We start from the raw sequence: 27,491 nt of genomic DNA on the forward strand, positions 1-27,491 counted from the left end.
TCCAAGAAATCATAGTCACCTAAGAAAACACAAAATCCCGTAGTTGAGACTCGGTCATTGGGATTTTCTCCCCAATCTGCATCAGTATAAGCAATCAAATCAAGTGACGAGGCAGAGGAAAGAAAAACTCCCTTAGTTATGGTGTTTTTGATATATCTGACGATCCTTAAGACTGCACTCATGTGCACGGTTGTAGGTGCATGTTGAAGCTGACTGACAGAGTGGACGGCATGAGCTATGTCTGGCCGAGTGATGGATAAGTAGGTTAGAGACCCAACAAGTTGCCGGTAGGGAGTAGGATCCTCGAGAGGTGTTCTATCTTCCAACCTTAATTTTGCATTGATGACTTTTGGGGTTTCTATCTTCTTATCATCGGAGATACCAGATTTGGAACAGATGTCGGCAGCAAATTTCATCTGAGAGAGAATGTACCCTCGAGGAGAGTACGCCACTTCAATTCCTAAAAAATATCTTAAGAAACCAAGGTCAGACATGTCAAAATTTTCTTTCAAAACTTTCTTAATATCATTAATGCCTTGCTTATCACTTCCTGTGATGATCATATCATCAACATAAAGTAGTAAAATAACTACGGAAGACCCTGCACTTTTCACAAACAAAGCAGTGTCAGTATAACACGAACGAAAATTCAAACTTAACATTACATTACTAAATCTATCATGCCAAGCCTTTGGGGCTTGTTTTAAACCATATAATGCCTTCTTAAGTTTGAGAATTTTATCTTTACCAATACACACTCCTGGTGGAGGATCCATATAAACTTCTTCAGTTAATTCGCCATTTAAGAAAACATTTTTGACATCTAGTTGATAGATAGGCCATTTTTTAACAGATGCTATGGCGATAAGAGTCCTAACACTAGTCATTCTAGCAACAGGTGCGAAGGTTTCTTCATAATCTATACCATATTCTTGAGCATATCCTTTAGCTACTAATCGTGCTTTATAACGTTCTAATGAACCATCACTCTTAGTTTTAATTTTGAAGACCCATCTACATCCAATTGATTTCTTTCCAGTGGGTAACGAAGTTATTTCCTAAGTTTTTGCCTTTTCAAGGGCACTAAGCTCTAAGTTCATGGCTTCAACCCATTGGGGAATGTTTTTGGCCTCATTATAGTGTGAAGGTTCATGAAATGAGTGCAATGCAATTAGACACACTCTATATCTTGGAGTTAGGGACTCATAGGAAACAAACCTATTAGGAGGATTGGAAATCCGACTGGATCTCCTTAAAGAGGTTTCTTCTATGTTGGATCCTTGAGAGTATTTTTCTAAGGCGCTCATTTGAGTTTGTTGACCACGCCTAACATAGGTTTGGATTGGTCTATCACTTTCATCTATAACATTGTCAAGAGGAATATCCTCTAGGTTATTCAAAGACTCATTAGAGATTTCCTCTTCTTGAGGAGTCTCATCTTCTTGAGATAGAAGATCAAATAAAAAAGCATATTCACTTTCGTCAATATCTTTAGTTTTCACAAAACCATTTTCATTTTCCAAAAAGGTTACATCTTTGGATACATAGAGTTTGTTATTTTTCAAGTCAAAACATCTAAAACCCTTTTGATTTTCTCCATATCCCAAGAAAACACATTCAATAGCTTTAGGAGATAATTTATCCCGTTTATGTGTAAGGACAAAACATTTGCATCCAAAAATTCTTAATCTATTGAAATCGGGTGTTCTTTCAAATAGTTTTTCATATGGAGATGTATTTTGTAAAGATGAAGATATCATTCTATTTATAAAGTAAGTTGAGGTTAAGGCCGCTTCGGCCCAAAAACTCTTTGGAATTTCTTTGGAAATAAGGAGTGTCCTAGTGGTTTCCATGATGTGTCTATGCTTTCTTTCGGCCAAGCCGTTTTGTTGGGGAGTCCTAGGACACGATCTTTGATGACAAATTCCATTTACTTCTAAATAGTTTTGAAATTCATTTGATAAATATTCTCCACCCGAATCGGATCTAAGAGTAGAGATATTACTTGAAAATTGATTTTTAACTATCATATGAAATTTTTTGAAGAAGTCAAAGACTTCGGATTTTAAATTGAGAAAGTAAATCCATACATACCTAGTGTAGTCATCAATGAAAGTAACGTAATAGGAGTACCCTCCCTTGGACATGACCGGGGAAGGACCCCAAACGTCCGAATGGACTAACTCAAAAGGTCTTTTGGACACAAAAGTTCGGTTTGGAAAAAGAGTAGATTTCATTTTGCCAAAAATACAATTCTTGCAAACAAAATATTTCTCATTACAAAATTTCTTTCCAAATGGAAATGAGTACATTTTTGAGAAACTTGGATGTCCAAGTCTTTGATGCCAAATTTAAATATTTTTATCTTGGACATGGTTACAAAAAGAGTTAGTGGGTAGTTTCAAGTTGCTCATGTAATAGAGATCTCCCCTCCTATGGCCTTGCCCAATCTGCTTCCCGGACCAGAGATCCTGTATAGAGCAATCCTTAGTTGAGAAGGAGATTTCACATCCATGATCACATATTTGAGCAACAGAGAGAATATTTAAATTAAGTTGAGGTACAACTCTCACGTTTGACACAAAGAAATCTTTTGAAAAGTTTAAAGTTCCAAAACTTTTTACTTGTAAAGATGTACCATCGGCAGTTGAAACATAGGAGTTTTTATAATTATTACATAAATCGGAAAGCTCATTTTCAAGTGGGGTCATATGAAAGGAAGCTCCAGAGTCAAGGATCCAAGAAGACATACCTGGAGGAGAGGAAGAAGCTATGGCGGCACCCGAGGTTGATGGTATCTTGAGTAGAGTTTGTAGTGCTTCCGATAGTTGAGCAAGAGAAAAATATTCCTTCCCTTTTGTGGTTTCCTCTTTCTTTTGAGTAGCTTCTTCAACGGAATCAACCTTATTTTTAGGTGCTTCATTCAACTTAGGGCAATTAGGTCTTATATGACCCGGCTCTTGACAATGATGTCAAATGACTTTTCTATAGTTGCCATTAAAATTATTTTGCCTTCCAAAATAAGGAGGTTTGTAAGCTTTCACATGGTTGTCGGGTTTTGATACGGCCAAGACATCATCTCCTCCTTTAATTATGCCAAGACGAGTTTCTTCTTGGCATATTTCGGCTATGGCATCTTCCAAGGGAAGAGGCTTATATCTATGTAGGAGGGAAGATCTAACTTGTTCATATTCGGGCCTAAGCCCATCTAAAAATTGGAAAAAGTGCTCTTTTTCCATTTGTTCTCTCCTTAATTCCACATCTACACTAGAAACCCATTTTGGTTCTAGTAAAGATAGTTCATCCCATAGGGGACCAAGAGTGCTAAAGTAATCCCTTACACTCATTTCTCCTTGCTTGATAGTCCGGATTTTTTCTTGAAGAAAGAATTGACGAGCAAGGTCTTTTTGAGTAAACATACCTGTTAGAAAGTGACTTGGAATACATTGGGTTCAATAATGAACCCATACTTATGCACGTGGAGTGCAAATATACCCATTAAAGGGAAACAACATAAGCACATAATGTGCTAACACATAAAACCCATAAAAAGGGAAAAATATGACATAAAGTCATAAGTTGCATATCATTGAAGAATAATGGAGAAGGGGTAAAAACCCCATTACAATGGAGCATAAGCTCCCTCAAGAATTAAGAAATACAAAGGGGAGAGCCCCTATTTATAACAACAAAAAGGAGCCTTGGAGGGGCTCCACTCATAGACGTTGGAGCCCCTCCAACGGTCACAAATGTGACCGTTGGAAGGGGGCCAACGTCTATTTGAGTGGGCCCCCCAAGGTACCTTTTGGTACTTGAGAAAAAAGAAATAAAAAATAAAAGAAAAAGAAAAAGAAAATAAATTACAATCACATTCATAAAGTGAATGTGCGTAAAACAGAAGAAAAGACTAAAATACCCCTACGGCTAAACAAAAGGAAAATATATATTTTATATATATAAATAGGAGGATACATATACATATATACCATATATGTATATGTATCATCTTTTATATATATAAAATATGTCTAATTACAACAATTGATGGGTACATTTTAACAATACCTTTCATAAAGAACCATGCTTCATTCGCCATCCGAAACTTGGCAATGTTGGCGCAAATCTTGAGCTCCACATTGTTCATGAACCAAGCAAGAATCTTGGCATGCTTGCTTTCCCAATCTTCCACTTTAGATTGGTGATCTTCAATGGACTTCGTGCGGGCAATTCCTTCAAGAGCTTTTTCTTGATCACCATCCATCTTAGTTAGTTGGAGTTGTGGTTCCGGAATGGTGCCCATAACGTATCCCCAAAGTTTTTTACCTTTGAGGTTGTTCTCCATGGCGACGGCCCAAATCATGTAGTTGGAGCCATTGAGCTTGAAGGAGAGATCAATCTTTTGTTCTCCTTCCATTTCAAACACTCACAAGAGGGTAAATGAAGAGAGATACAACAAGAACAAAATATAGCTACACGACTAGCTATATTAAGAAGAAGAGCATAAACAAGGCTCTGATACCATGTAATGAAATATGCGGAAAAGCAAAGAGTGTATTAAGCACTTACAACATCCACTAATGAACAAACAAAAGGGCTAACACCCAAACCCACAAGAGACAACACAACATAAAAATATAAAAGTCTCTTATTGAAAAGAGAGAGAGAGCTCTCTTAAGTGAAAAATACAAGAGGGGTTCACCCCTATTTATACACAAAAGAAGGAGAGGGGGGATGGCCAAAAGGCCTTAAAAGGAGAGCCACCTAGGGGCTCCCCATGTAGTCGTTGGGAGCCCCCAACGGTCACAAATGTGACCGTTGGGGGCCCATCGACTCCATGGTGAGGCCCCTTTGTGTGAGCAAAAAAAACATAAAATAAAAAATATAAAATACAAAAAACAAAAAGGAAAATAAAAGAAGGAAAACAAGTACCCCTATTGGGTACTTGTGAAATGACTAAAATACCCCTATCGGGTATTTTAGACATATATATATATATAAATATATATATATATATATGAATTACATGTATTTTAACATATACACGTGGGATTCTTGTGAAATTTTTGTTATGTTTGAGATTCTTGTGTATTTCTTGTTGCGTTCACATATCACATAAGCGATTTTGTATCAGTCTATTGTTCTTTGAAAACATAAAAAACCTCAAGCAACTTGGATACTATTGCAATCTAGCCTGCTTATGAGCATTTTTTTCAATGTCAAAGTTTCACTATATTAGAAGTTGATGACTTCTGATCTTTCCTAAGTTTGTAAGCAGTGAGTTGCCTTGCCTCCTCCATGTTACGCCATGCACCTGTCTATGTGTCGTATGCAGCTTCCACCGAGGTCAAAACCCTCGTATCCCATCTGTTGGTTTCCATTAGTTTCAGTTCATATCCAAAATGCTGGTATTGTCTTCTTAAATACTATTTTGGTGCTATGCTCAAGACTTTAATGGGAATAAACAATAGCACCATGGAAAATAAGTGATGCATCCCAAGTTTACATTCTAATGTTGGTGAGCATAAACATTGGCAGGATCTCAAAACTGGGCTTCTGAATATTGAGAAGAGTGCAGATAAATGGGGTAAGAATGGCAAAAATGAAGAGTGGCAAGAGAAATGGTGGGAGCACTATGATGCTTCAGGTTATGCTGAGAAGTGGGCTCATAAGTGGTGCTGCATAGACCCAACTACACCCTTGGAGGCTGGTCATGCTCATGTTTGGCATGAGAGGTATGATATTTGTGATCAGTGGGTCTGTCTCAAGGGACAATTCCTTTCTGCATGCATTTCTTGTTTCCCTATATTTTCCCCCTATTTCTTTCATGTTTCCTCATGATTAATCTCTCAATGTTCAAGCACACAGAGAATTAAAAAAAAGATTTCAACGTTGTCTTATTGCTTAGTTTTCTGAAGAAGGGTGTAATGACGCTCTCACATCCAGTAGTGGGCTGCACCATCTTTGAAGCTGCTTAGTTCATCTAAACAAGATAGATGGATGCCTATCTCAATGCCCCTCGTTCATGTCATTCAGATTAGGAAAGAAAAAGTAACTTGCCAGTCTACAACACTTGCAGAATGTTATATAAGAAAAATGGGTGATTTGGTCAACTGAGTGAAAGAGGATGAACTATGGGTTAAGAGATATTTGTGATTTACGAGTACATGAATTTAGAAACAAAATTGCTGAGCTCTGTAGGTACGTGAAGGAACTCCTACTCCTGTGATGGCAGCAAAATGCCTGAAAGGTTCTTAACAGTTATAATTCTAAAATGCTTAAGAGTGTCTGCATGCTGGTGTCATTTTAGAAGATCACTTTAGTGTTATAATGATTATAGGCCAATGTTCATGTATAAAATTGCTTTATTTATTATAATGATTAAAGAACAAATACTTTCCTACAGATGTTTGAAGACATGCATGTTTTTTCCTTCCCCTTATTGTTTATCCTTGAGCAGGTGGGGAGAGAAATATGATGGTAAGGGCAGCAGCATGAAATACACAGACAAATGGGCTGAAAGATCAGAGGATGATGCATGGACAAAATGGGGTGACAAGTGGGATGAGTCATTTGATGAGAACTGGCATGGGGTGAAGCAAGGAGAGACATGGTGGCAGGGAGCATATGGAGAACGCTGGAACCGCACATGGGGTGAAAAGCACAATGGCTCTGGTTGGGTGCACAAATATGGAAAGAGCAGCAGCGGCGAGCACTGGGACACTCATGTGCAGCAAGACACCTGGTATGAGAGGCACCCCCATTATGGGTTTCACCATTGCTATGAGAATTCTCAGCAGTTGAGGGAAGTGCAAAAGCCAAAGAGGACTGAGCTCTAAGCTGCAGAAAAATATGCCTCTATTCAATTTCCCCACATGTTGGTTTTTGTTTCTGATATGTTCTGATCATTTTAGATTTTTGTAGAGATGTGTGGCATGCAAAGATTATTTGGTATTATAACATGCATACAAGACCATCAAATAGGCCTACAATACTGTGATTTTCAAATATGCCTAGTGGCAAACATTTGCCAAGATTCAAAAGAATATCAATATGCCAAATTGAATATGTCTATGATGAATCCAGGAATAGCCTTGTCAAATATACTTGTAATGGCGTTGGTCATTGAATCTAGCAATACTTTTTCTTACAACTTGACAATGATACAGTGTGGTATTGTAAGTTGAACACAAAGGGCACTATATTGGCAAGCATGTATACACTGTCAAATTTTGTATCTCAATTGTTTTTTTTTTTCTTCAAATCACCAGTTCAGTTTTATGCTGGTTAAGGGTTCAAAATGGACATGTTGGTCCCATGGCCTAGCAGGCTGTGTTTGTTTTTGGCCAATTTGGCCCTAAGATTTAGGCCAAAAATGCTGCTCTATCGCGGACCCAGTGGCTAGCCTCATTTACTACTAGCTGGCCTGTGGAGGCCTAGATTGTCAGGCTTAAGGCCTTCTCCTGTTTGATTCATCTCCATGGGCCTTACAGAACCAGCCTGTTTAGTCTAAATCTGTCATGGCAAACTATTAGCCTGTTTGTTAACAGACATGGCATATATAACCCAGATTGTGCTCTACTGCCGATAGGATTGCCATTCTACATAGATATATCTGTATCAACTGGGCTATTTCCATCGAGTTCCGATCACGTCGGATCTACCCGAGTCCCTGACTGTTTCATCCATGGCGATGAATGGTGTCAAACCACCATTGCTAGATTCCTAATGCCTCAAATGGGACCCCATAAAATTATTCAGAACTGTCGATGCTCTAGATGAACAGTATCTAGAGCAAGGTGATTGGTACCGTTTGGCACCAAGGGACCCTAACCCCTGACCTGATCCGCACTCATTTCCATCTAGCTCTGCAGCATTGTAGTAAGCATTCGATGGTGTTGATACTGGCTTGATCTTAGAAGACTGCCTGCTTAGATGCCGCCACTCAAAATTAATGATCAGGCATGTGATAAGAACTATCATTTGTGTCAAAAACCTAACAAGTTGGTCTTGGAACCAAGCTTGCCTGTTTGATGTTGGTGTATGCATAAGTTATGTGGGCTAATTCCGCAGTGATATGTTGACACTGATAAATGTGCAAAACGTAATGGTGTAAACAAGCCAAACACAACTAACCTAGGGTTGCACCATTTGGTTTTTTAGTGGAATATCAAATCTAAAGATTTTTTTAGAATATTGGCAGTCAACAAGAATAATTTGTCGAATGACTTCCCTCCATTTGCATCTATCTTGGACCATCTAACAAATGATTGTTTTTTTTTTTAATATTTAAACGGAGAAACCGTCCACAGGATCAGAGACATAGCCGCGGCTCTGCCTACCATATTTACTGTCGCTGTCCTGGTAGCGTGGGCTTATCCCTTGCCCCCAGGAGTCACCACGAATCAAATGATTGGATGATAAAAGAAAACTGAATAGATATGATCTACATAGTTTATTTAGTAATTTTTAAGTTACGCCATTAAGACGTATACGAAGGATTGTTAAAGGTAATAAAATTTAACCGATCATTATTAACAAAAAAATTTATGATTTTATTTCAAAAGAACATGCTGCAAGATGTAATCCCTGCACCATGCTGAACACATCCACAGTGTTAGATTTAATAGGATGGTGGTTATTGACCTAGTTGATAATTCCTGTCAATTACCCCCACCCCTCCTCTCTCTCTCTCTCTGTATTATATATATATATATATATATATATATATATATATATATATATATATATATATATATATATATATATATATATATATATATATATATACACGAGAACGAAGATCCTCTACCTAAAACTATGATTTTTGGAGGATCCTAATCGTGACCTAACAAAAAAGCGGGCAGGATCTTCGTTCTCATATATATATATATATATATATATATATATATATAGTGACCAGTAGCTGCGTAATCCATAGAAGTGCAGCTACCAGTGGAGTTTTGCTGAGTGTTCATCAGGAGTGTGATGGATGCTCAGCATTTTTTCTGTAAAAAAAATTGCTGAAAAGCATAAAAAATTATGCAAAAAAGGCTTTAGTGCGGTTCTAAAACCTGCTAAAGGTCCCAGTTTCGCTGAGACCTTTAGCGGCACTCAAAACCACCTCTAAAAGCCTTCAAAAAGATGTGTGTCCCCTGGGTGGTAATAGCGTCACTTCAAAAGCACCGGCTAATTCATAAACTCACAAAAAACTTTTTTGTGAGTTTTTTTTGCTATTTTCCCTTGCTGGCCGTCCATCACAGTTGTGATAGACGACCAGTGTGATTCCACTGTAGCTAGGCACTTAAGGATTGCGCAGCTACAAAGTTTTTTATTTCTATATATATATATATATGGACACACACAAGACTATCCCATACTCTTTCACAGAGTCAGCACGCATGCTGTTTTTATCTGAACAATTTCATCCCACGATTGTGTTCAGCGTGGTTGATTTATTAACAATTGTACACAAGTGGTTTAACTTAAAAAGTTTTTCCTCCAATTACAAAATTTGGGGCATTATGTGCCGCTAATGCACAAACTCACAAGCGTGCGCATGTTGAAGCATCTATCCTAAAGGACAAGCCTAGCTTATCAAGTAAAAACGTATTGGATGTCACACAGACAGATAGGAGGGATGGGACAATCAAAGGACATTATTCCAACGAATGCAATACATTATACTAGTAACTTGTTTATTTGTATCCCTCAAAAGAAGGTTTCCAGCTCCGTTTGGGAGCCTTGAATTGAGATGAAAACTCCATTTCCATGTGTGTGTGTTTTTTTGAAAGGCAAGCTGGGGTTAGGCAGATCCCCCACCAGTTATACAACTCGTACCATTGGGTTTTGAACTTGAAACGTCTCAACCAACACAAGGTGACTTGCACTAACTGTTGGTACCAAACATGTGGCGCCGATAGTTGTAATATAAAATGTAGGGATGGACAGAGTTGCCAAAAGCATTCTCATGTGAATGGTGTCAAGGCCGCCAACTTCATTGCAAATGCAGTGTTTTGGCAACATCACTACACTAAAAAAACCTGAGCATGAGAGCGCTGGGGGTAAACCACATACATTTCAGATTCAAGGTACCAAGGCAGAGCCTAAAGGTTTTGTCATATTTTCGCGAAATATCTTATCCCTCGAGAGGGTTTCATTTCACCCTCGTCACATCCATGCATCATTTTTGTTTCTATTCTCGTATGACCATTGCTTCTGAATTATTACCTTTCACAAGCCAAACATATGATTCAACCATTCACGTTTAAGACAGACCTCTTTTCAATTGAAGTCGTTATGTTGGATGTCCTAGCCCCAACAATCCAAACTCTTGTAGAACAGAACATGATTCGAAATTTGAAATGAAAACGGAAAAAAGAAAGATTAAATCCCATGGGTCTAAAAATATAAAGCTCTCCAAAAACTTCTCTTGTTTCTGAGGTGCCCTTACGCTCGTGCACGCATGGCAATACCTGGCGCTAACAATATTACAAACATGATAACCCACATATAATGAACTGATAATGATAATAAAGCTAAGCAAACACCGCGAACTTTTCTGTCTCCCTTTGCAGGGAAGGAGTCAGGACAACAGACAATGGAGCATTAACTTGTCAAACAGCACCCCCTAAAAGAGGAAGACCAAAGCAATCACTGGAAAAGGAAAACCCACAACAAAAAGTTATTTTCATACAGGTCTATCTACATTCTAATAAGGAGTGAGTTCAGAAAGAAGAGGAGAGGAGAAAATGGGGAAGGCAATATAAGTACCTACTCTACCCAACTACTCACAAAATAAAGCCGGAAAAAAAGCTAATGGTATCTGAAATCATCACCAAATAGCTTCTCAAACCCACTAAAACTACCTGGCCCCATTATCTGGGCTTCCATCGCCATAAGAAACCAAGCCCTTGTTTCCGGCTGGAGAGATTGATCTAGATCGGCTGGGAGATCGATTATTTCTGGATGGTGGAGACCTAGACTTCCCTTTGCTATCACGGCTGCGTGGCCCTGCATCCGGAGAAGATCCTGATGCAGACATGCTCCTGCTCCTTGAAACAGATCTCACCCTGTCTGAAGGATGGCTCCCACCTCTAGCACCAAGACGGGATCGCAGCTTATCACTAATGGCAGGCCGTTCATCTATTGGACTGCGGCACTGAACAGGACTTCGGCTGTGGTCCTTAGCACGGCCCCGATAACCCACCGGACTGCGTGCAATGCTACGGCTCCTACTCCGGCTCCTCCTGCTCCTGTATCTGCATGAGGAAAATAAACATGCAGGAGATAAAACATCAGAACCAATAGCCACACGATCAGTGTTGTGAAAAGCGTTGAGGAGTAGCGAGGCGCTCCACCAAAAAACGAGGCGAGGCGTAAGCCTCATTTTTTTTTTGAAAACTTTAAAAAAATTATTAAAAAATATCTAAAAATACAAATAAATAAAGAAAAGCTTTATTGATGAAATAACAACCAATAAGAAATAGAAAATCTCAAATAAATACTATAAAATATGAGATTAACATATAAAAGTAACTAAAAACTGATTATATAATTGAAAAATATATGAGATTAACCAAAAAAAGTTAAAATATACTAAGAAACTGATTACATAACTGAAATAACTGAAAAATATATGATATATGAGATTAACCAACAAAAGTTAAAATATATGCGATTATTCTAAAAAATATGAGATTAACATATAAAAGTAACTAAAAATAATTACATAACTGGAAAATATATGATATTAACCAACAAAAGATAAAATATACTAAGAAACCAATTACATAACTGGAAAATATATGAGATTAACCAACAAAAGTTAAAATATATGAGATTATTCTAAAAAATAAGAGATTAACATATAAAAGTAACTAAAAAACTGATTATATAACTGGAAAATATATGAGATTAACCAAAAAAAGTTAAAATGTACTAAGAAACTGATTACATAACTAAAATAACTGAAAAATATATCAGAATAACCTACAAAAGTTAAAATATATGAGATTATTCTAAAACATGTGAGATTAACATATAAAAGTAACTAAAAACTGATTACATAACTGAAAAATATATGAGATTAACCAACAAAAGTTAAAATATATTAAGAAACTAATTACATGACTAAAATAACTGAAAAATATATGAGATTAACAAACAAAAGTTAAACTATAGTAATATACTAAGAAACTTATTACATAACTGAAAAAACTGGAAAATATATGAGATTAACCTAAAAAACTTTGTTGATTATGTCTCAGAAATCTTGTTGTAAAAAATGTTTTTTTTTTGCGCCTCAAGCTTGCACCTTGAGGCACAGAGGGCCGCGGCGCGCCTTTTGCGCCTCAAGGCGCGTTTTTGATAACACTGCACACAATCTTATATACTGCTACAAGTAGTGCAGTACATGGCAAAAAAAAGTGGTTTAAAAAAGATCAGTGCAAGCAAGCAGTAAATTGTTGTATGTTGCTCATGTAAAACAATTAGATGATTGGACCATGACATCCCATCAGCGATGGCAGAAATAAGGTTGATTGGTGACAGCCAGCACCGGCTTTTACAGCTTCCAACCTCACAATGAAAGGAAACTACCAAAGTGCTCCTCCTTTCATAGAAAGGTCACGTTGATGCAAGCCGTATCTGCCCCAAGTGGAGCAGGCCTGTGGTGTGCATTCTCTGTTTAATCTTAGGTGTTCATAACTGAAATTTTTAGTTTGCAAAGAGTAGCAGGCACATTTAGCCTACTCTGTATGCAAACGCTGCCAGAGAGGATTAAAGATAAAAACTCTAGACATAATAGGGAAGGCATCAAACAATTTTCAGCAATGGTGAGGCTGGAAACCTGTATGGTAGATACCAACACCAACACCCCACCAATTTCCAGCATCACACAACCCCACACATGATCATGTGTCTAATATTAATGTCAATGGGTTTTGGGGGATATGTTAGTAAATTCACCAAGTTCTTTGCCCCTAATTCTTAAAGGATGATGACATTCATAAAACTATTGAAAGAACCCTCAGTGCACTCCATACAATTTCAACAAGAGTAATGCTTCGTGCTCCGGGAGCACCTATTCCCACATACTAGAAATCATAATTGTAGGTTGCATCTGTTCAATCAGACCCTATAGATGTATTCAACATAGTTTATTTGATAGGAATCATGCTTAGGATCATGTTTTTTTGACATAAAAATAGAAATTTTTAAGTCATGAAATTTTGCTACATTGTAAGCCATTGATTTTTAAAGGTCTTAAAAACCTACATGTATGCTATAATCACATGATCCAAAGTTTGTTTTCTACTAAATATTGCTTATAGATCATATATCTATAGGGTCTGATCAACAAAAAAAGTTAAAGAAATTTGAAAATCCAAAGCTTCGATTAGGTGGGAGTAGGTGCTCCGAGAGAACCCTATCATTACTATTTCAACAATACTTGGGGAAGAAAGTGTCGGCGACAGAACCACACACACACACACACACACAGGACCTGGGAGGTGTTCTGCCTCTTGGTGGGCTTCGGTACCGTCTTGGAGGTGAACGCTCAGAATAATTCCTGTAGCTAGAGTACCTGTAAACATACAACTCCACATCAATTGTCCATGTCATGACATAAATATCTAACAGAGAGGTTGATTGCTTGCATACCTGTCCCTCGCCCTCTCTTGAGCTCTGTAACGGTACCGTACAGGAGAACGATCTGGTGAAGGAGTCCGGTACCTACGTGCATAAGAGTAGCGCTCACTAAAGCCACGGCCTCTCCTAATGCGTTTTGGAGAGCCATCTGGGGAAGCGCTTCTTGACAAGCTCCGGCCATGGTTTGAAGCAGGTGTAGGGGCTTTTCTCACAGGGCTCCTGCTCCTCACTGGACTTCTTGAATAACCCCTGTGATTCCCCCGGCTAGCAGGTTTCACGGGACTCCTACTTGCACTTCGTGACTGTGGACTCTTCCTGGGACTTATTTGGGGACTCAAGCTGCGACTAGGGCTCTTGCTTATGCGTTTTGGGCTCATGCTTCTGCTCCTTTTTGCACTTGGTGTTAGGCTCCTGTATTGAGGGAACATGGTGATCAACATTCTACAGCATGTATATGTGTGCACATAAACATGCACAAGCACGGTCATGGTCTAAAACAGACGCACAATAACTACTTTTAAAAATTTCACCATCCAATGAAGGATGAAAACCTTGATTTGCTTGAGTTATCATCTGAATTAGACCGCCTGTCAACAACTTTGTCAGATTTAACTTCCAGTTTGTCTTCCGCAGCATACCCATTATCTGGTAGTTCACCATTCTCTCGGGAAAATTCTCCTTCCTCTTGTGAAACATTCTCGTGTGTAACCTTTGCTTCCTCTTTCTTTTGATGGTCAACCTCCGTTTCTCTATTGCGTACAGGTGATTGAGACTCCTTTCCTACCAGAAAGAAGAAGTCATGTCGATCTGAGTTATTCACGATAGAATGTCATGACCTATCAAGGGTTTCTATCGCAAGTAATTAGTTGCTAGCCATATGAAATTCAGATATAATAACAATTTGGACCAGTCATAGATGTTTGGGCTATTGCAAGCATATGGAGTGATATGTGTAACCAATCCAAACTACCAAATTATAATTCTAGGAATCAAATCATTGGAACTAGAATGTTTTTTTCTCATGCGTGGAAAGGATATTTAGAATTAGCCGATTTGAATACCCAACCCAATTAGTTGAGTTATAAAACCTATGTTACCTGGACACTCCATTTTGCTCTCCGGACACGCCATTTTACCCTCCGTAAATACAAGTTTGTATTTAATTTATAATTATATTTTCAGTATATAATATATATTTTAGATATAACATGTATATTTAGATTATATTTAGTTAATTTTGAATTTATTTTGTATTTATGCAATATTTAATATATATATATATAGCTGTGTCCCCGTACACACGATTTTTGGAATTACTGTGTCGTACCCTCCATACCCATACCCAGGTGACATATCCGAAATGCGAGGGAAGAAGGCACTAGAGTGTCACCACCAAATATTTGGGCAGGCAAACAGAAAGATCCAAACCATCAGGTTAACCCTGAGATTAATTATACTAGAATTTCGCACATGGTTGCAAGTTGCAAAACTCAGTCAACTGAGAGCAAGGTAATTCTCCAAGAGGATTACAAGAATACAGAATCCATCAAAGAATCTAGAATAACTACAACCTGCTTCAAAATCCTAAAACCAAATGGGTCCTAAGCATTTATCAAAAGATTAGCATCATAAGTCATGCAAAAGTTTATTGACATGAAACTCCGTTTGTGATTCTTGAAATTGAGGTACCTTAAGATTTCCCTTCCCACATGCAAAAATGTGATCCCCAAAATCTTACAGATTCTTCAGAATTGAGTGCCCAGGATCACCAAGCAGATGACCCTGAAGAATCAAAGAATTCCCAGGCAATGATTCTCCAGATAATGGTCATAAAATTGCAACTCAAACAGGCACACTAAATGCTTCTTGCATCCACCAAGAATAGCAGATAATTGTCCAATCCAGCATGTTGACTACCTATACAGACAAATATAGAAAGAGTTCGAATTATAAATTATAGGACATGAACATACCATCAACACGAGGTGAATCTGCTGCCTGTGATAAAGCCTTGGCTTTTCTAGCAGGACCTCGAGCATCTGCTTCATTGTCAGTGCTGCTTCCACTAGCACTCTCACTGTCGGAGTCGCTATGACTTTCTGAACTCCTGAAAGCAGCATTACAGATGAACAAATCTCCATTAATCAAGAAGCATAGCAGGCAAGAAGCGTATCAGAAAAAATAGTTGCAAAGAAAAAAGACATGTACTATACAAAATAGAACAGACCATTTGGACTTGCGCTTGGACCTTCTATCACGCCGCCTTCGGCGTTTCTCACGGCGCCTGTCCCTCTTTCTTTTCCCTCGCCTATGTTTGTCTTTTTTTGAAGATCTCTTTCTCCTCCTACGCCTGTCATCACTGGAAGAGCTAATATCTGATGAAGATGTGTATGAATCAGATTCAGTATCTGAAGAATATGAGTCAGAATCACTATCATCAGAACTATCTGAATCAGAAGAGTAGTGTCTCCTCCTCCTCTTCTTTCGTTTGTCCCTGTAAGACCTCCTACGTTTTCCCCTTCCTCTTTCTTCATTACTATCATCTTCAGAAGAGGAATCCTTTGTAGCTTTTGATTTTTTGGATTTTTTCTTATCTGCGGGAAACATAAACACATCAGGACCATGATAATGCAACATAGGCTCGAGGAGGATGTTAAATTAATACCTTTCTCTTTTAAAGCAGCACCTTGTGTCTTATTTTCCAAGTATTCACCACAATTAACGATCTTTACAGGCATAGTTGGCCTCCCTTGATCTGTAGCTACATGTTCAATTTTCTTCAAAACATCCATTCCTTGTAAAAGCTTTCCAAACACAACATGTTTACTGCAAGAAATCAACACCAGATGAAATCAGAAAATTAAGTCAATCCTAGAAACAAGATAATAATAATCAATGGAAGAGATCATCCAGGCTTGATATTACTCTACTAAGATGTAGAAAAAGACATGTCAGACAGCAGCTAAATATGAAAAATTCTTACCAAAACATATGAAACAAGTTGAATGATAAACCAATAGATAGGTTGGAGAAGAAACAGTACCCATCAAGATGATGTGCAGCCTTGAAGGTGATAAAAAATTGAGATCCGTTTGTGTCTCGACCAGCATTTGCCATAGCCAAGACACCAGGTCCATCATGATGCAGCTTGAAGTTCTCATCTGCAGAAAAGACTGGATCAATGCAAATACCTGGATTAAGTGTTCAAAAATTAAAAGCAAAAGATGCACATACCAGCAAATTTTCCACCAAAGATACTCTCCCCACCAGTTCCTGCAGCACATATAAATAAACTTAACTTTGCCCGTAACTTAATACAATTATTCTAGAGATACAGTAAAAAATACTGAATGAATCAATGAGTTAAATACATCAGAGACTGACAGTAAGAAAAAAGAGAAAGGGATGAGCACAAACAAATAATTTCAGCCACATTCCAAGGAATGCAACAAAAGTCATAATTATGTAGTGCAATGTCTATCCAATGGGAAAAACAATAAAATAAAATAGCAGGAAACCATCAACCTAGACAGATGATGCACAACTCGCATGAATGCAAATACAACCTTCAGCAGAAGCTTTAAAATTAAATATTTAGCTACACTAGCCTTATGGACAGCAAGACATTTGCATAACCAATTCACATGAATTACATGCAGCCATCAATTGTGAGATAACTGTGATGAACACTGTATTTATGGAAGTAATCTTTCTTCTTTCCCCCTTTCTTCTTCTCAAGCTGAGTAGTTATACATTGGGTTTGTGATTTTTTGCCTTCGTAACATCATAAACTGTTCTATCCTTCATAGCCTTCTTTGTTTCTATGGTAAGTTATCCGTTAGTTTACAGGATGAATACTTCACAAGTGGCATCATCATCACCAAGCTTTATCCCAACTACATGGGACTTCATGGGACTTCACAAGTTGCACGCTCTATCTTTTTCTCTTCCAATTAAAGCTATGACTTGATTGCAAACACACAGAAATTTGACTTAAAAAATGACAAACTGATTGCACCTCAATGGTAGATCCTCTTTGTTGTATACTACAGGGTTTGCCTTTTGACTTAATAATGTCTTCTAAATGTAGTTCAAGAGCTTCAACTTAGCATTCACACCTTATTACTAATATATTAAGAGTTTGCAACAACATGCACATATACATGCATGTCTATATATATAGCATTTATGTTTATATGTAATGTATGTATATAACAATAATACATGAGAATGTCCAATACCCTAATTTTACACAATCCTTATGTACCAAGCATGTGCACATCATGTCCCATACCCACGTCCCTCTATCTTACACAGTACATGATACTGAGTGAAAAATATTAAACAAGAAAAGGAAACAAGCATATTCTGATATATCATACTATCTCAATGTGTAAAATTTACACATACAAAAAAATAAAAAATATAACAAGTCAACAATTAAAGATTTATAACAGCAAACCAGTCAACCAATGAAATAAAAAGAAGGATTCTACATACAAGTAAAAAGGATCAATATTGATAGAAATATACAAAAACAACTATGTAGATATGCCTTCACAAAAGTATCAAGGACAACATATTGCAACAGACGGCACCAGGAAATTACCAATTCCACACTGATCAAACGAGATTCCAACAATGGATGAAATGTAACTGTAATATTGTCATTCTCTTAGAGATCAAGTTCTAAGAAGATATAATTTCAAGCAACCTATAAAGATGCTCGAGCATAAGGCATAACAACCTTGTGTTTGTGGATACTCTCACTGCATTATTTATAACTTTACTACATGATCTTAGGGACCACAACTGGCACATTCAAAATAATATTCCTTTACTAAAATTTGTTGTAAGAGAAGATAAAATTAACAAGCTTATAGAAGGATCTAACGGAGATAAGTCTGAATTGAAAGCTGATACATCAGAGGGCAACTTGCAGAACAACAAAGAGCATGTGAATTCATAAAATAATATTGTTTCAGCAAAAAAGGCGTACCATCACGCTTCGAGAAATCACCACCCTGCATAAAGATGACAGTTTACATGTCAAAAAAAAATCAAAAACAAAAATATGGAGTGACCAATGCAAACTATAATAATTGCATAGATAACTTACACAAAATCCAAGGACACATAAGATCAAGGACTCACCTGAGCCATAAACCCTTTAATGATGCGATGAAAAATAGATCCTTTATAATTTAAGGCTTTTCCAGTGGAAGCTCCAATACCCTTTTCACCTGTTAAAGCATGAATATTCAACCACCTCGTGAAATGGACTATTGTTGTAGAAGAGCAAATAGCAACAAAATAGTACTAGCAAAAAGTGCCAGCTCCATAGCTATGAAATAAGCAGAAAGCAGACCACAAAAGAAACCAAACCAAACGAAAAAATAATTTTAACATGCTGATATATACCAGTACAAAGTGCTCGAAAGTTTTCTGCAGTCTTTGGAACAACATCTGAAAAGAGCTGCACGTAGCAGAATAAAATCATTGCAATTGGTATTGACAAAAATGTTAAAGAGTTTAAAAGAAAATTTAAGGATAAAAGTTGAACATGCCAAACATTCATATTCATCTGTAGACATACCTCAAATACCATCTTTTCAGCAGGGTCTCCACCGATAGATATATCAAGAAATACAAGAGGATTCTTTTTCTTAGCCATGTTTTATAGATTTCTGGGTTATGAAACTTGATCCACAACAGGAACCAAACAAAAAATTGAAGGAATAGTTAGTAACCAACACACATCAATGGCAACAATAATCAAAATGACATGCAACAAAGAGAAGGGTCAAGCATTTCAACTATATTGCATATTTTAGCATTATTAAACACGGACTCTTCTAACAGGGCACCGCACCCACACACGGATTCTTTTGTGTCAGGTGAAGTCAACCACACTGAAGTCCATTTCTGTCCAAAAGTAGATTCAGTTAACCCTAACCAAGTCCAGTTTTATCTATATTAGATATAAATACATAAATGCACACACGTAGTGTTAAAACTGTTAAAAATTATACATATACCCTCCCTGCACCCCCGCACCCAAGTTTTTTTAAAGTGCCGCATTGCCGCATCCGCACCCGTATCTGCACCCGCACCTATTTGACATAGCTTGACAGATACAACAATCACTTATATCAATATTACATTCTTTAAATTCCACTTCCATTTATTTAGCTTACTTGTAATAGGGAATGCATTCAATTCCCCCTCGACTGACCCCAATCTATGATACTATTAGGGAGAAACAAGGGATTAAGGAAGAATCAAGTCTAGACTTTGTTAGTAACAAGTAAATAATTGATCGTTTTTTACTAAATAGAAAAAAGTATTGGTAAAGGATTGATTCAATAATGAATTAAATACAAATAGCCATCGATTCAATTGATGGAGTACAACAGGCTGGACCAGCCCAGCTGGATTGTTTTTGAGATGGGACAAACAACCATCAACAGGCAGCATGTTGGACAAACCCATCCTGTTAAAAGGAAAGGGCAGGTGATGCCATGGGCCACCCATCTATTTTAAAGGGAAAAAACAGGCAAGGTTAGGTCATTCCTCATTGTGCTGAGAGGCCCATGTGCCCTAACCTCGCACCCACACCCTACATATGTGACATAGGTGTAAAGGATCCCATCTCCTATAAGAGCATCCATATTTCATATAAATTTTCATTTTATTACAGTAAACACCATCAAACAGCTGCCTGCTCCACTTACATTGATCCACTTATTCCCACATTGCTTGCCTTAGTTGTCCTACGTGGCACCTAGGCGCAGCCCCACCACCTGGGCTTATGGATTTAGGCAGTGGGGCCCTTTTTGCTCGCCTAGGCACCAGGGACATTTGCATCCCTTTTGTTTAATTCTTTGACTGTGTTGACCAGATCTGAACTGTCCAAACCTGGTCAACATAATAAAGTTGTGTCCCTTTAGGGCAAATATAAAGGGGGAAGGCTACACGCCTCTCCCTCTCTCTCAGTTCATTGTGAGCGAGAAGAATATGGACCCCGTCACCCCGAGGTACGCAACATTTTTCCTTTTCTTCATTTTTATCTCTTCCTCTTCATTTTCTCCACCATCTCTTCTTCTCTTTTGTTTCACAGCTATATATATATATATATATGTGTGTGTGTGTGTGTGTGTGTTTGTGTGTGTGTGCTTTTTTATCTTTTTTCACACATATATAATTATATATCTGTTCTCTGTATCTTTTTTCACACACACTAGTTTATACTTACTTATATATATATATATAGATTAATTATATAAATCTATAAAGGATGAGTCAGTTTTTTCACATACAGACACACACACATGCACTGCAGTAGTATCTTTGCTTCATTCGTAACTGTCAATTTTTATATTATAGTTGCTTCATTCCTAAATGTCTGTTTTTTATATTATATTTACTTTATTCTTAATTGATTGTTTTTATGTTATATTTGCTTCATTACAATTGCCTGGTTTTATGGTATATTTGTGTCATTCCTAACTATCTTATTTATATTATATTTATTTCATTCATAATTGTTCGGTTATATGTTATATTTGCTTCATTCATAATTGAATGGTTTTATGTTAGATTTGCTTCATCACTAGTTGTTTGTTTTAACATTATATTTGCATCATTCATAATTGTTTTTTGTGTTACATTTGCTTCATAACATTTGTTTTATTCATAATTGTACTGTTTATGTTCAATGTTATGCAATTATAGGAAGTTTGCAATATATTTCATTGAAGTTCACACGTGTACTTCATTATCATATATTTCCAAATTAAATTTAACAATTTATTATAATATTTTTACTTATTTTCAATGTTTTTTTCTTTTGGTACTGCCTAGTCCCCGACTAGGCCTTTTAGAGGTCTTTCACCTAGGCTCAGCCTAGCACTTTTGACAATTAAGTTGATTGCTTGTGTGAGTGCCACAAAAACACAGCCTAGAATTTGAAAAATAAATGGATATTGGTTTATTTGTTGTTTTATTATACTAATATACACATAATCAACTCATACCTAGTCCATCAGTAAGCACTTATAACAAATTACAGAAATATCAGACCAGATTTTATTTTTGCATTCTTGCACTTGTCTGCAAACAGCTAATAAAGAAAGGATTATACAAAAATAAGGAAGGGACAGCCAGACCGTGGGTAGGTCTGGACTCTGGCCCCTTGCAGAATGAAGCCACAACAGGTTGAACAGCCAACCGATTAACACGGCTAAGCTTGTAGCCTTGTAAGACCACCTATAACCCTGCTCAAGCTACCCAGACAGACCATCAAGTTCCCTTGGTGCTCTAGCCGAGATTGACTCTACAAAATTGGAAGCCATTGAACCTAGAACCATCCTAAGTAGTATTTAGGCCTTCCAGACCACAGCCTCACAAACTATGTTACATGGACACAATAAAAAGCATGTAGACACGGCCATCCTTGTGTAATTTTCCATTAATAGCTTAAAAGGAGACACGACCCAGGGGTAAGTTGGATCATAGCCGCCGAACTCATCCTTGGTGATTTCTGAATTTGGACCGTACAGTCCTTAAATGAGCTTGCCCCATCTACATTCTATTTAAAAATTGACAAGAATTCTGCTTTGGAGATGGTGTTCGCTGATCACAGTTATCTTAGTGACGAAAGTTTAGAGCAGTGATCATTCAACTGCTAATTTCTTGTGATATTTTCAAAGTTTTTGTTTTCCTCATATCCTTGATCGTGCTTTGTAGAGAGTTTACACTTGAAAGACAGAGGTTAGAGTTGCTTGTGTATATAACAGTTGCTCAAGTTCAATGGGTTAAGGTGGTTTTTGTACAATTCATTGTAAAGAATCCATCTTCTGAAGAGTTTTGGACAAATATATTAACATGTGGTTGTTAATGCTAACATGCATTTTCTAATTATGACATTGTATTGTTAATGCTAAGATGCATTTCGTTGTTAATGTTAATTTTTAATTTAATGAATGCCCATGTTTTATTTTTTAGATAATTACATAGATCAAGTTGTTGCATTAATGTTACTTTTACATGTTAATCTCATATTTTTTCAGTATTTATTTGAGATTTTTTATTTCCTGTTGGTTGTTGCTTCATCAATAAAGATTTTTTTATTTTTTTATAATTTTAGATATTTTTTATAGTTTTTTTAAGTTTTTTTAAAAAAAAAACTTTATGCGTTGCCTAAGATTTTGGTGGAGCGCCTCGCTACGCCTCAACGCTTTTCACAACACTGCTCATGCCTCTTACTAGGGAGTGAGTTTTACACCTCTACCCTAAAGAGGCCTAAGCCCCTATATGAGGCATGGGCCTCTCAAGAAATCATGGTAAAAACAAAAAGAAGCAAAGAGAATTTTAGTGATAAAAATAGGAAAGATCAACATGTAATGTGGTGAAGAAATTTCAATTGTTATTTATTTACACTTTATAATTAAAAAATTTGTCTGTTTTAGTGGTTGTACCTTTTTTATAAGCTTTAATTTAGTATCTTAAAAAAATATTGAGGCTTGACACCTCATTCATATTGGTGAAAAATGCCTCTTACGCCTCATGCATTTAAAAACAGCCATTTTCCACTCCACTTATTGTCAAACAATTTTTTTTTAAACCTCAAACAGGAGGGTACTGCCAATTAATGGTTTCAACAAAGCAGATAAAAGACAACCTTCTTCTAAATAATAAAATGAAGGCATTCAGTTCTGCCAACTACCAATGAAACCTATGTAGTCAAAAGCGCTAGGTGGTGCCAAGTCAGTAGACCCCTAAAAAGACTGGTCGGTAGACTCGGTACCCCAATTAAAGAATAAAAAAGTATACAAAATATACATAAAAATATGTTTATTTGTAATAAGATATTTTCATCTTGCAAGTACAAAATTACACATGATTTCACAAAATATATACAACCAGAATATACATATATATAACTGTACACACACACACATATATATACACTCAACTATTCATAACATATTCAGTATAATAAAAAAAATGTGCTTTCAGCCTTTTACATATACATATATGTTATATTCATAGCATAAACAGATATATATACACAAAATGATCATACATTTAGCCTTTCACATAAAAAATCACAGTAACACATACATATATAAATAACATATTACATAATCAGTAATACACTAATACTAAACATGCTTTTAGGCTTACAGAAAAATACACAGAAACTCACACGCATATATATATATATATATCACTTTGAGCCTTTAATAGAAAAAATCATCAAAAATAAAGTAACATACACATAAAAAAACATAATTAATTAAAATTGACTGTGCATGGTTTTATCGTTTCACAGAAAAAAAATCCCAAAAACAAAGTAACACAAACACACACAGATATATATATCTAATGAAGCATGTTTCCATCATTTCACAGAACAAATCACAAAAACACATGCACATATATATAATTATATATACAAAAAATAACACAATACATGTAATAATAATAAAAAATGGCTTAACTGCCCTCGTGCCTAGGCAAGGTCAGCTTAGTTGCCGACTAGGGTGTGCCTAGTCAGCAAAATTTGTACCTTTTAAGGTACCTACCTAGGAATTGCAAAGCCTAGGCATTTTACTTGCACCTACACCGACTAGGTGGAAGAGTTGGTGCCTAGTCAGAGCTTTTGACTATATGGATTGAAACCACTTCTTTGAAACTCCTAGAGCTTTTTTCTCCCATATACTTCAGTTGAAAAGCACTGTGTTTCAAGAGGTTAGAGATTATGCAAGATAAAAGTAGCATGCTGCATGATGCAAATAACACAAAAAGATGAAGAATAAAAGGAGATTGAATGACCAGCTAGAGCGTATTCGCAAGCACACCACACAACCACCATAAATACACTGTGCACTTGAACATATTTTCTCAGTTATCACAAAATCAGCTACTGGAAAACCATTTCTTTACCAATCCCAACTCTTCCTGTGCTTGGCATAGTCTTCCAATCATGCATAACATAGCAAAGACAAAAGGGAACTGCAAAATACAAAACTAAACAACAAGTTTTCTCCTTTAATTTTTTACGGATGCAATCCAACCATATTCCCGCTCAAACTTAACATCTATGCTACTATTCATAACCAAGAAAAATGCATCTAACGAAATAAAAAAAACAGACAACTCACCAGCACCAAAACATATAGTTCATCCATACATAACCCTCCCCAACAACGAACAACTCCATTCAATCTTCAAATTCTCATTCGCACAACAAAAGATATTCCAAACAACCAAGCAATAGCCTAATCCACATAAACTCATTCGCAAACAACAATGAAACAAAATGCAGATCACTAAACCCTTAAAAGGCAAGAAAACCGAAACCTAATTCTCACACGCACAAAATCCACAAAGAAAAAGGAGCAAATCTTTCATCGATAACAAAAAAAAAACGCATGATAAAGCCGAAATTGAAGAAACAGAACGACGAAAACCGAATCAGAAAGGAAGGAACTTGGAGACGGAATTCTAAAAAGACTGGGAGAGACGAAAACTCAACTTTCTTGCAGAAAGCAAAAACAAAATAAGCAAAGAAAAACGGTCGGGTTTTCTCCGATCATACTTACTAGGGTTAGATGGTGTGGATGAAGGAAGAAACAGATCGAGAAATTAGGGTTTCGAAAACGACGTCTCTCTCTCTCTCTCTCTCTGGAAAGGAGCAAAACCTAACAAAAACCCCAACACTCGAACGCTCTCATCTCGAACCCGAAAAAAAGGAACCAAAAAAAAAATTAGACTGCGAAATACGTAGGAAGGTATTTATACTTCCCCGTCGAAAATGAGCAGATTAATGTGGTGCATGAGCATGTACCATAGGAGCTGGTGCGGGTGCCCTACTTTGTTATCGAGTAATTTCAGACTGAAAATGAAGATACCCAAGAATCAACTCCACCAATGATGCTTTGCCACGTACAGGAATCTTCGGAGCCGACCCTGAGATTACCCGGTATCTTTTACCTTGTGACGCAATGGTTTCTCGTTTGTGATCACACCGTTAATAAGGGTGTAACTGGGTAGGTTCGGGTCAGGTTCATGTTGGATCTTGTTAGACCCTTATAGACCCGATTCCTAAACGGGTTTAAATCTTAGACACAAACCTGACCTAATCTAATTCAGGTTTAGGCATGGTTAGAAATGTAAACCCATATGGGTTAATGGGTTCGGGTATGAATCTGGTTGGGTCTTCAATAGACCCTTTTTCAATCGGGCATAAGAATTAGACTCAAACCTAACCTATCTTGATTCCAGTCTGGGTTTGTGTCGATATATGGCTTAAAAATGTAGATCCGTATGAGTTAATGGGTTTGAGTCTTAATGGGTTCAGATTTCAACTCGGGTCTTGATATGATTGGGTAGTCTATACCTAATTACTCACCAATCAAAACATATATTAATTAATGGAATCAGATATTTGTTAAAAATATTATATGTCAACAAATGAGAAGCTTATTAAATATTCTAAACAATAGCGGATTGGGTTTCAATGGGTTTGGTTCGGGTGCTTGGGTACATAATCTGTTCGGGTTCAGGTCGATTTGAATATGAAGCGGGTTTGGGTTCGGTTCTATTATAAAACAGGTTTGGGTTTGGGTCAGTTTGGTTTTACATTATGCAGAACCATTTGGGTCGGGTATAAAACAAGGGCCGGGACTAAGCAGGTTTGGGTCTTCATTTATAATACCCAAGACCCGACCCATTTTAGTTATGGGTATGTTTTGGATTCTGTCCAAACTCATGGATCTACTAAAATTAGGTCAGGTCAGGTATAGTTGACCCAGTTACGCCCCTAGTCGTTATAGAGACTTGCACATACTAGGAAAAGGACTCAAGGGGTCGGGTTTATCTCAATTACCTGACCTGACCCGAACCTAGATATCTGGGTGTGGACATAAAAATGCTAACCCAAACCCGACCAGAGTAACATGTGGGTCGGGTTTGGGCAATTGATTTTTGTTGGATATCAAATCCGACTGGACTGACCCAAGTGCTTTAAACAAAATGCACTCTAAATACCCTGTAAATTATGTGGAACGGTTTGGCTTTCTATTTTCTTGACCTGGCATGACCCAAACCCAAGTTCTTGTTATTTGGGGGTGTTGATGGTCAGATACCTGACCCGTTCACAGCCCTAACTCTAGTGAGTTTGGATTGGATGAAAATGAACTTCATTCAGTACTAGATGGATATATGTTGGATAGGGATGTAAACGGGTCAGACTTTGTATTACTGAATCCGACCTAATTGAGTCTTGCTTAATCGGTTTTGGACTCAAACTCAGAGTCAGATTGAGAAAGTCGATACCAAATCCATATCATACTTCATACCAAATCTGATTCAGATTAAATGCAAATCTGCCTATAGAATTTGAATCCAACTATTAATTGGATATCTGACCCAAATCTGTTCAGTTGACAGCCCTCATGTTAGACCTACTGGGTCTAGATCAACTTCAAGCAAGCCTAGGGAAAACTGGGCTGGTATCAGTTAGACAATGGCTGAGTTCTGCATATAAGAGCTATTGATATTTATATTTGGTAGGCACTGTAAGCTATTTGATTTCAATGGACTTGACTTGGCTTGAGAGAGAAATTGATCAAAGACTTGGTGATGTTGGATTCGGAGAATTTCGGGAAATCCAATTTCAGGAATCGAACTCCTGGAATTGAAATCTCAAGGTTTCCAATTCTTTTGCTTGGATTACTTCATGAAATTGGAATATGATTCTCTTTCCTCTGTTTGTGTGAAATTATGAAAGTGGAATTCCAAATTCAGTTCTGGTATGTGATATTTGTATCCAG

The 27,491-nt window shown here is 37.0% G+C and overlaps 2 protein-coding genes across 2 annotated transcripts in view; one reads left to right on the forward strand and one right to left on the reverse strand.

Annotated features, from left to right (window-relative positions):
* The window catches only part of LOC149829236 (protein LIKE EARLY STARVATION, chloroplastic-like), a 45,980-nt gene extending 39,026 nt beyond the window's left edge, over positions 1-6,954 (forward strand). Inside the window, exons 3-4 of the mRNA XM_090017313.1 lie at positions 5,536-5,732; positions 6,458-6,954. Of these exons, the coding sequence (XP_089873439.1) occupies positions 5,536-5,732; positions 6,458-6,836 (576 nt within the window). The 3' untranslated portion in view covers positions 6,837-6,954. The remainder of the gene's footprint in view (positions 1-5,535; positions 5,733-6,457) is intronic.
* A 3,559-nt stretch (positions 6,955-10,513) lies between these two features.
* LOC149829237 (uncharacterized) lies at positions 10,514-25,424 on the reverse strand. The gene is made up of 14 exons (XM_090017993.1): positions 25,260-25,424; positions 19,247-19,350; positions 19,072-19,126; positions 18,805-18,893; positions 18,650-18,674; positions 16,885-16,923; positions 16,694-16,811; positions 16,316-16,476; positions 15,878-16,244; positions 15,624-15,757; positions 14,202-14,430; positions 13,663-14,061; positions 13,505-13,585; positions 10,514-11,258 (listed from the first exon to the last, which is right to left on the reverse strand). The coding sequence occupies exons 2-14, from the start codon at positions 19,322-19,324 to the stop codon at positions 10,862-10,864; spliced, it is 2,172 nt and encodes a 723-aa protein (XP_089874119.1). The 5' UTR covers positions 19,325-19,350; positions 25,260-25,424; the 3' UTR covers positions 10,514-10,861.
* Between the last annotated feature and the right edge of the window lie 2,067 nt (positions 25,425-27,491).

The sequence above is a fragment of the Nuphar pumila genome, chromosome 9 (genome assembly GCF_984573655.1).
Source record: "Nuphar pumila chromosome 9, dmNupPumi1.hap1.1, whole genome shotgun sequence".
In the NCBI taxonomy this organism is placed as follows: domain Eukaryota; kingdom Viridiplantae; phylum Streptophyta; class Magnoliopsida; order Nymphaeales; family Nymphaeaceae; genus Nuphar; species Nuphar pumila.

Excerpts from the sequence above, each read along its gene's own strand:
- LOC149829237 (XM_090017993.1), bottom strand. The coding sequence starts at position 19,324 with ATGGCTAAGAAAAAGAATCCTCTTGTATTTCTTGATATATCTATCGGT. Across the intron at positions 16,477-16,693 it reads GCTGCACATCATCTTGATGG|TAAACATGTTGTGTTTGGAA; the intron begins GTACTGTTTCTT and ends GATTTCTTGCAG. Across the intron at positions 14,431-15,623 it reads AGATTCACCTCGTGTTGATG|GAAAGGAGTCTCAATCACCT; the intron begins GTATGTTCATGT and ends TCTTTCTGGTAG.